The 10,865-nt window shown below is 37.7% G+C and overlaps 1 protein-coding gene across 12 annotated transcripts in view; it reads right to left on the bottom strand.

The window, feature by feature from the left end:
* Positions 1–4,802: 4,802 nt before the first annotated feature.
* The window catches only part of ADNP (activity dependent neuroprotector homeobox), a 31,486-nt gene continuing 25,423 nt past the window's right edge, over positions 4,803–10,865 (bottom strand). For all 12 annotated transcript variants that reach the window (XM_083801395.1, XM_083801396.1, XM_083801386.1 and 9 more), the window contains one exon: positions 4,803–9,009. In XM_083801395.1, coding sequence (XP_083657521.1) covers positions 5,875–9,009 — 3,135 coding nt within the window. In that variant the 3' untranslated portion in view covers positions 4,803–5,874. The remainder of the gene's footprint in view (positions 9,010–10,865) is intronic.

Genomic DNA, 10,865 nt, shown 5'->3' with positions numbered 1-10,865 from the left:
TAAGTAGTATTTTTGTATTCAAGCAATTTCAAAACCTGTACCTACCTGTACAGTGAGGTAACGGTTGACAGCAGGGTACCTGCTCTCCATTCTTTTGATTGACATTCATGCAAGCTACTAAAGGTTTAATCAAGCCACTTCATCATCCACATCTTCTCCTTCATTTGGTGCACAGAATGCAGCTCCAGTGCATATACTTACTCTGAAGAATCCCTCAAGGTATTATTTCCTGTTATTTAACAATAAGATTAATTTCTGTCCTGTTCTTGTTTCAGAGTTGTCCTCCATCAGTGGCACACTCCTATGATCTGCCAAAACTCTACAGAACTGAAGACTATTTTCCTATGAACTATGTAGGTACCAAATACCCAAACCACTAATTTGTGTCTCCCAACAGCTTTTTAGGAAAGGCTGGGTTTGTTCTTATGGCTCATGCTTCTTTCTAATGACAAAGTAACCATTACATGTCAGATCTTTGTTTAGTATTTCTATGGGAAGTTAAAGCTTTCCAATCGTACTGTGGCCATACAGCCACTTATTCTAAGATTTGGTCACAGTAGTTTGCACTATAAGCTTACTAAATCAGCAAAGAAAATACACAAAAACTTACTTTGTTTACCCTCACATTTTTATAACTAAAATGATCAGAAGGTTGAAGAGTGTGCTAGTATAGCATGCTAAAAGTATCAATACAATTTGTTAATACTGCCAGCTTCACAAATGTTCGGGTTTTACAAGAAAGCATAAAATCAATATCAGAATTTAAAAATTCAATAAATCACACATGGCTAGAGCTTCCACCACTCTTCTTCAAATGAGGGATAGGGTTTTAAAAGCTGTTGTGTAACGTAAGTTGAATGGTATGAATAAACTTTCTGCAAAGTTATTATGGACCTTTGGATGTGCCATTTTGTAATGAAGATTCTATTTAACCAGCACCAGAAGGAGAATAGTTCAACATCCCACCCGTAGCTTTTTTTTTTTTTTGACTGCAAAATACGTCTAGGGCAACCAAAAATACCCCACTCACTTGTCTGAATAGAAAACACTAGAGATGGTTATATACTTAGTTTAGAAGATACTCGTCTTCCTTATACACAGAAAATCTCACTATGGCAACAATAAGGGGGTATTGGCTGAGATGGTAGGTTGCTTCTGGAAAATAAACAATTCTAGATGATTGGCTTTGCATATAGTACAACTTGGAGAAATAGGAATAAATGCTCTTTAATGGAGGATCCAATGTAAATACTGGAAAAGGAGAGGAAAAAAAAAGGGGAAAAAAAAACCTTATGGTGAAAGTAAAGCTACATGGCTTTGAGTAACCATGGAGACCAATGCTTTTCTGATGCGGAAATAAATGAACTCAACCTTTTCATATTTATTAGTGGAACTGATGATGAAAGATAAAGTTGAATTAAAATATAAAGCAATAGACAGACCTAGTCAATGTCTCTGCCCCTGCAATGCAGGTTATTGAAATGGATTATTACAAATGAACTGGTATTACAGAGAGGAAAATTAATTATGAAGGTAACAAAATAAATACTCTAATTATACCAACCCATTTATCCAAATAGCAGCAGCTTTATTATCAGAAGTGAAGAGACAGTACAGACAGCTTACTCCTGACATTTTTTTTTGGTTCTGATGAAAAATTGAAATAAACTTATTTTATCTTAGTAGTGTTTGTAATACATGTACTACAAAATGGATTGCTGTATTAGTGGATATTTGAAATTATTAATTTCTTGGTGATAATGATAGAAAGTTAGCATAAAAATACTGGGTAAATATTCAGGTTTCTGTCTTGTCAAAGGGTCAAGCATTAATTGGCAAGTTCTTGCAGAAATGTTTCAGCCGGACAGAGGATGGCAGTGTTAAATGTCACTTGTTCAGTACGATTAAGAGCTTGTGAAGTACAACTTCAATGCACATATTTCTGGAACATCATGTAAAAGATTTTGACTGAATACAAATGCTAGTGTAGATAAAGTGTTAATTCACAGTACCTGAAGGAAAATGCTGAGATCATGTGTGACATTAGTGTATGGTGCTGCTGGTAGAAAAACTAGTTTAGCCAAAGCTGTCTCTCTGTCACTGCTGGAAAATAACTGTTTAGGTTGGATGAAAGCTTGTGTTCTGTAACCATGCTTCAAGGAGGTAGGGGGAAGGGATGGAAGCAGAGGAGTGTAGTAAAGAACTGGGAAAAGTGTCCTTGTTGAAGCAGTACGTGTCGGCTGCAGGTCAGTGCAGTAAATGATGGTCCAGAATTACTGTTATTACAAACCCATAGAAATAGATTGTGTCATATAAAAATGCAGCTACCCCTAACGATCTCAGACTGTCCTCACCTGTCTCAGGCATTTGTCAAAAGTCAAATTACCAGGCCACACTTAGAGATTTTGTTGTGCAAAGCTGTCTTGTGTCTAGAAACAATGTGTATGGTAATGTCCTCCTGCTTCCTCACACAGTTAAACCTTCAGATTTCAGATAACATGTTTAGGATGGAAACAAAGTTAACTTTGCTTCAATTCAGGTAAACTGGCTGATGCAAATTATTTAGCAAATTCTCAAGTTAATGATCTTTCTGCTGTATTGTGCTGGCCAAAGCCTGGACAGAGACTAGTGCTTTCAAGGTCTTCTGCTGAAGACAGCAGACTTAACGGGTCAGCTTGAGCTGGCTACTCTGCACGCACAGCTGGCATGTTGCTGGAGTTCTGCTAAGGAACTTTAGTAAGGTATGTAAACATTGGGTAACTTCCACCTCACACAACTATAATAGTGCCATAATGTGAAATTACACAAACTGGATTTAAGGTTTCTCTAGTTTTATTGGGCTGTTCCTCTTCTGCTTTTTGACTTCCTCAAAAATAAAATGTGTGGTTTGCCTCAAATCTAGAAAGGAATTCTTGCCTAGACCAATACTAAGATTTTTAAAGTAACTTGTTTGAAATACTCTAAGTCTAATCTAAAACTGAAACAACCCCTATCCTTAACACTTCTGCTAAGTACCATTTTTATGCAAGATCTTCCATCACTACATAAAATTGTATTTCTTATCAATGGCATTTTCTGACAAATAAAACACTTCTAATGACTTCATATTTCAGTCTCACTATTCACTGGCTACAACCAGGAGCTCAGACTTTGGAAATTTGGCCTTAACTGTAAACTTCACCAATATGAAGTAACTTTGACGGATACTGAGACAAATATGATGCAGAGTCATAAAGTGATTTTTACTTAACAGATAAAGGTTGCTGTACTACCATTTAAGAGTTTTTGTGTGTTTGTTTTCTTTAGTTTTATTTAACCTCTTAAAGCCTAGGTGAAATGACACACAACAAATTCTGAAATGTCATGTATTCAGACAGTCCCTTGTGAAACAGGAACACAAACAAGTATTCTTATCAGGGAACAGCCTTTTCTGGGACTTCAAAGAGGTGGTGTTGCTGGAAAAGAAATACCACCTAACTGACATCTATAAAGAATAGATGTTAAATAGTAAAGTCTCATTTGACTTACTGAAAAGTTATTTTCAATAAAATAGATTATAAAGCCTGCTAACAAAACGAGAGTTGAGGCTCTTGTTTTCTCTTAAGGCAGAGAAGCTCCAGGAGCTCATCTGCTGATGTAAACATCAAAAACATTTTTCCTGTATTGTTCCTAAAACTTATCTTAACACTTTAGTGTATCAGTAGGACCCAGTCCAACATCCACACCTCTCAGTTAAAAAAGCAGTATGAAAGCCTTCTGTGAAGGGGTAAGAAAGATCCAAAAGCAAAGCTAAATCATCTTCACCTAAAGGTAACTGTTTTCAGACATAAACAACAAAAAAGGAATACTCTTTCCAAAGAATGTCAGCAGCACAAGTTAGTTGCAGAACGGGAGAACATACAAATATTTTGGTATTTGGCTTATACAGTGGCTTGTTTGTTATAGTAGTGGAAAGTACAGTTTATACTTACCCAAAATTGCTATAGGAATGTATACATTTCTAAAAATCTCTGTGAAACAGCTGTACTATTTAAAATGCTGAACAAAACTATTTCCACCTTTATAACATTCATGAAAATTTCACAGGTAAACTTAATTATTGTTAAGAAAGTATTTTGTTATTTTATTAGACATATGCCTAAATCAGGCTCATTGCGCTGCTTAACAATAGCTTTGTTCTCAACACAATTAAATTCCCTTCTGTAACTGATTATCTCAGTAAAGTTTTGGGGTATGTAGCTGTTTTGTATTGCACACTTGCCAGAATGCCAAAATGACCAAACCAATAATAAATCTTTAACTGATTTTTATGTTTTTAAGTATTCAAATTACTTTTTCTTCAAATCCAAACAAAAAAAGGCTGTAGCTTGCAAGGCATGTTCCTTTGTGTTTAAATAGTAAGGATTCAAATACCTTCCCTATCATGTACCCTGAATGCACAGTGCTTCAGAGGGAGACATGGTTCTAGGTAACTTTTTAATATGTGAAAGTGATCTTCATTAGTATATGAAGGGATGAAAAATGCAAGTAATTCATAGACTGTTTCTCAAGGATGCAGAATTACAACCACTACAACTTTATTTATAAAGTAGTGTTCTAGAATGCTAAAGACAAATTCAGACAAAGTTAGTTTTGTGGGATTTTTCAATGTCCTTGAAGAGATCAGTCTATCCAGTAAGAAAATACTATACATACATGCTCCTGCAGAGCTGTGGAGCACTTTTTGGACGAGGGAAAAAAAAAAGCAGCACTGTGGGATTTACCAAACAGGCATGTGGCACTTGCATGTAATAAAGCAAATATTTACATTAAGCACAATACAGCAATTTATTTAGATGCTTAAATGAAGAATACAAAGGGAAATAAAGATCACAAAATTATACATACTACAACAGTGTGTCATATATTAGATGGTATAAATGAATACAACACCTTGTTGGTGTTAACTAAAGATAAAACTAAATATCCAAAACACAGCACTTTTGTTTCAGTGTGCTGCTTCAACACAATACACTTTTATACAGATCTAAAAGGTGTCAAAATTAGTAGCTGCAAACTTGTTTCTTGCATGTGATTTTTCTTTTTTAGCTTAAAAGATTTCAGAAAATGGCTCTGAAATACGTTTATCATCAGTTGTAATGTCAAGGATATTCAGAACAAGAAAATTCTATAATACAATAGAGTCCAGATATATTTTACGTTGCTGGCCTCTGTTTTTGAGATTGTACAAGGTTATGTGCAAAAACTAAGTTTGTCAAAATTCATACTATAGCAGTTTCAAGCTTTTGCTAGGTAAACTAGATACAGCATTTATTACACAGCAGGGCAACACTAAAAAAGAGAAACAAATCTATGATGGGTACACAAGAACAATTTCATAAGCTTCACTTGAATAGGTCTAAAAGACTGTACAAATATACATTTCAACTATTCAGAATGATACATGAAAAAAATCAATTTCCCCATAGTCTACTATACACGTTGAACTGGTAGTTTGTATGTTGGCCCTACACTACCATGTGAAAAAGGGTAATGTTTAAAAAGACATACAACTGAACATGTACAAGAGTGAAATAAATGTTGAAAATGCAGGTAAAACAAACCTCTGCTTTTCTCTGTGTGCATTCTGGAGCCACCAGCTTATCTGTTTTCACATTAAGTTACTGTGCTCGTCCCAGCAGGTATTCTCAAGCAAGATTAGCCAACAACATCCTTACATAACCACTGGAGTAACAGCGGCCTCAAACACCACACACCATGACCTAGCACTTGAAAGGCAGTACCAGTTAGAATTTACGCTTAGCAGTCATACTGAAATGAAAGTGTTTAGACAGTTGTAGAGTGGCTATTACTGACACTTCTGCATCAAGCAGCTTATGCTTGCTGGCTACTCAGCTCCACACCAGTTAAGCTGCTGTGAATCGGTTCTGCTACCCCGTCAGTCACGCTGTCAAACTGATCTCCATCCTCACTGTCAATTGTGCTATTCTGCCATTCCATCTGCTGATTTGACAAGCTCTCCTCAATCTCTGATGCGTTTTTCCATTGCGACTGGTCCTTAGACCAAAACTCTTCTACTTTTCCATAGGAACGATTCTTCCACTTTGACTGTTCTTCATCACTTTCAGAGCCACCCTCTTTTGTCTCAACAGTCGGTTTACTGCTACCAGCGTCTTCGCTTTGGGAGGATTCATCTGTCCACGCTTCTGGTTTTACTTCTGATGTATTATCTTCAAAATCTGAAACCTGCTGAGAACCAGGCCCACTTTCAGACTGCGAAGCTCCATCTTTCCATTCAACAGCATCATCTTGCTCATCCTGATCACCTTCACTATCTGAAACATCACCCACCAGTTTTGTTGGCTCTTCAGCAGAAATTTCTTCGTATTTAGAGCTTTCCTCTTGTTTTTGATCAGACTTCTCTGGAGACTGTAAAGTATTTTCGTCAATGATTTCCTTGGATATGCTGTCGTCTGGGTTCTCCACTGTGCTATCAGAAGAGGCTTTCCCACCAATGTCAGAAATATGCGGACCAAATGGACTGCCGCTTTCATTGTATTCCTCTTCTATATTCTCATAGCTGTCTGAGGAACTTTCATTGTCTTTTTCTATGTTTATTTTTTTGTCAACAGTCTTACTAACATTGACTCTGGAATTCTTTTCATCGTGATTTTCAAACAGCCATTCAGCATCAAAATCCATTTCATGTTTAACTTTGTTTAGTTCTTTCATGTTGAAACCAAGCAACACACCAGGTTTATATTTTTCACAATCTCTAACACATTTCTTCCTTTTGTTGCTAAAGTGAGACGCGATATCAGACTTCCAGAGCCACAAACTGGCAGCCAGCTTTTCAATCTCTCTCCTAGTGGGATATGGTTGCTTATTAAAATACTTTGTGAGAAATGTTTTCCTGGCTTCGTAGGAATCATCTTCATGACCCTTGGGGTCCAATGCTAGAACTACAGGTTCTTCAGGCTTCTCCTCAAAGGCAGAGGGGGAGTCGTCATCATCCATTTTCCTTCTCTTCATTAGGGAGAATTCCATGTGTTCGTAAGTACGTTTTACAGGTGCTACAGCTGGAGACTGGCTTAGCCGAGATGACGAAGTACCTTTGTCCTGGCCATTCTGAGTCTTCCCAACACCTCTGCAGTGAACAAGGTGCAGCGTTATAGTTGAGGCAGTCATGTTACTGGTATATACACCAAGGCAATGGATGCATTTGTAGGTTAGCTTTTTCTCAACTGGATGAACTGTCTGAATAACTTGATGCCTCTCTCGTAAATGATGTGCAAGTGCATCAGAGATGGGTCCTTTTAGGATTGAAAAGCACAGAGGACAGAGAGTTTTCCCTACATCTTTTTTGTAGGGAACTGCTGCTTGTGGGGAACTTTTTACAGGTATGTCAGACTTCTCCTGGATTTTCGGCTGTGGTTTGGGAGGAACAGGGGGAGTATTCTGAGCATGGTAAGCTACAGATTCAGCAGGAGCATCTCTCAAGTTGTAGGTGGTTACAAGTAGATGTATGTTTGTGTGACTGCCCTGCTGCAGTGTCAAATCAAATGTCAGAGTGGAATCAGTCTTAGGTCCCATTTCTTCATCAACATGAACCATTCGCATATGAGCAGCCATCTTTTCAACATCATTGAAGGTCGACCGGCAATACGGACAAGACAGACCATGTATTAGCATATGATTAAGCAATGTATCAGTGGGTAAATAGCGATTACAGTATAGACATTTGCTAGTGAAATTGTGTATTTTCATTATATAGTTAGCTACTGCAGGCACCTTTTCAGCCTTGTGCTCCTTTTCAAAGTGGACACTATACACGTTTTCAGGAAACAGCTCATTACAGATTGTACAGATTTTCCACTTTTGTGTGGATGATGTATTGACAGTAGAAGGACCTGTAGCAGCTACAGGAGATTTTGAGCCAGACTGACCTAATACTCTTGAAGCTGCCTGTGACTGAGATAATGATGTTTGTTTCAACTGAGCTGAAGAAAGGGAGGATGAATTGGCAGACTGAAGAGAGTATCTTGCTGAGGCCTGTGATCTCTGTTCCCCTCCAAGAGTGTAAGGCCTTCCATTGCCACTTGAAAACTGTTTCATTGTTTGAGACTGCTGTGAAAGAGAAACTGGTGCATTACCACTTAAGTTTAGCCTCCCCCCTGGCTGACCAACGTAACTTGGCGGTACTGATTTGACTCCGTAATTGTTTTGCTGTAGGTGAACATTTGACATCATATTCACTCCTGCAGAATTTAACGTAGGCTTTGGTATAGTGAGTCTGTTCATCATCTGTTGGGATGACAGAGATCGAACACTTCCAGGGGAAAGGGGACCCATCCTCTGAGGGAGTCCCATAGGCTTTTTATCCTGTGGTTTTGGAGCTATTAGCATCAAAGGTTTCGATCTTGGAACCACTACGTTAGTGTGACCTATCATTGCAGTTACCTGATATCCTATACGTTCGTGGTCTTCGATAACGTGCTGTACTAAAGCTTCGTATGATTTCGGCATAAAAAGGCATCGTTTGCAGTGAATACTACCCTCCTCCCGGGTACTGGAACTTAATGGAACTGCACCATTGAGCGACTTTTCACCTCCCTTTGCTACGTAAGGAGCAGCTACGTGCTGAAAATGTTCCCTGTAAATGTGCTTTCTAACTATTTCATACAGAGGATCTCGGTAAGTGCACTTCTTACAGTAATAAACAGCTTGTTCTACACTGTCAGCCTGCTTAGGTTTAAGGCTATCATGTTTGTTTTTATCTTTAAAAGTGCTGATGCCTCCACTCGGTGTATTGGCATTTGGAGCATGAAATATTTTAATGTGCGTTTCCAAAGTCTTTTTGTCCGCATTGAAAGTACAGTAAGGACAATTAAGGAGAATCCGATTTTCAAAGTCTTCACTATGAACATTCCGGAAGTGGCTTTTGTATGCTGAAAAGAACTTCGAGGAAAATGGACATGCACTGCAGCAAAAGGGCTTTGTCCGATAGTCCTTAAAACAAACAAAGCAGAAACTGAATATGGAAAAGCAGTTTTTAGAAACAGAATTTCTGTGAATTTCTCTAAACAACTATAGTCTCACAACCTACTGCAATCGCCTCAAACATTTAGATTTATTCCCTGCAATTTTGGGCCTAGAGATGAGGCCAAGTTCATCATCTGAACATACATGAGGTGGTAAGTGCCAGTTTAAAAGTTCCTCAAGAGTTTAACCATAAACTCAGCATGCAAGGCTAGATGATAAACATCTTTCTCCTCCAGTCAACAGAAGCTGCATTCCCTGCAGCTGAGCATGAACAAGTTCACCACGATCTCGGTTTTTGGGGGGAAAAGGAAAGCACAATTATTGGAGTAGAATGAGACAGTATCAAGAAGACCTGAGTTACTTCCCATCAAAATCTGCTAAACATTCATAGATGTAAGAGATATAAAACATTAGCTAGTTCAGTGTCTTTATCTATTACAAACTGTAAGATGAAACACTCTCTTCAAAACTTATTTTTGGTGTACAAATAGAGTTAAGCTAAGTTATGTACTAAGGCCACACAAGCCCTTACAGCAACCATACCTTTTCCTTCTGATCAAAGCACAATCCTGAACTCTAAAACAATCTTGGATGGGGGGGAAGGAAAAAAAGGGATATTTGAAAGTTCCATACTTGCCTACTTTCCCTGCTCCCTCAATCTTTGTTATATTTAACACGTTGCTGATGCAGTTCTTGTCATCTGTTGTAACAGGAACTAAAACTGCACTGGCCTCAGAGATAGCCACAAGCAATCTGACATTTCAGATGAGTTAAGATATGAAATTCACAGTTACAAACATTCGTCATGTGTGTCAAACATGTTACACACAGATGATTTAAAGTAGCTAGAGCTGTAGGCTTCCTTTGTGTAAGTAGGAATATATGCTTCTGTCCACCTTCTGAAGCCTCACATCTGGTAGGCTGGAGACGAGATACAAAAACTAAAACACTGTCTCCTTTTATATTAAGGTTCTTATTCTGGAATTAAGTAGAAAAAAGCACAACATCAGTGTATTTTATGGAACACAGTAATAAATGGCTATTTTTAGACCAACACCACCACTAGAAATCCATCATAATATGGTTTCCCATTTCCTGTAACAAACAATACCCGGTCTTCAAGATGCTGAAGAAAGGGCTTATTTTAGAGAGATTTCTCACCTTCTCACTGTTCTGTAAATGCTGGCATTACTCTATATTGCACCATTGGTAGAGGCTATTGCAATCCATACCTTAATACACTATGTGTTAAACCAGGAAAATCAAATAACTGTAATAGTATCATTCCCTCCTACTTCCAGCTCAATTCAGATCTCCTTTATTACTGACTCAAGCATCTAAAAACTAAGACTTCTAGTGTCATTTCATTCACTGTGTAGAACTGCGTATGTCTAAACCAAACCTCAGTCAGATTATGAGAATCCTCAGATGTGGCAAACAGCTACAACAATAGTGGAGAGAGATGCTGTTAGATAGGTTCATTTAAAGTTTTTCTGAAATGATGAAAACAGATTTAAGAAAAAGGTAACAAAATTAAACAGAAAATACAAGATTGTTGATCTTTTGACTGGAAGGAAGGTGAATTTGTACTAAGCTTGAACACAGATGGCCTATTAGCATCCAGTTGTCAAAGGATAAGATTTCTTCACCAATCATTTCTTCAATATTTGGCTATCAATACTTACTAAAATAAAGACTGAGATCATTGCTTCTAAAAAAAACTAAAAAGAAAAAAAAGGGTTTTGCTGTCCCTTAAAGTGAAGGCAACTGACCAATGGGTAAAACCACAGGAAAAACTCTTGGCATAATTGCAAAATGCCCTT

The sequence above is a fragment of the Anser anser genome, assembly GCF_964211835.1.
Source record: "Anser anser genome assembly, chromosome: 16".
Lineage (NCBI taxonomy): Eukaryota > Metazoa > Chordata > Aves > Anseriformes > Anatidae > Anser > Anser anser.
This window is presented reverse-complemented; position numbering and strand designations above follow the sequence as displayed.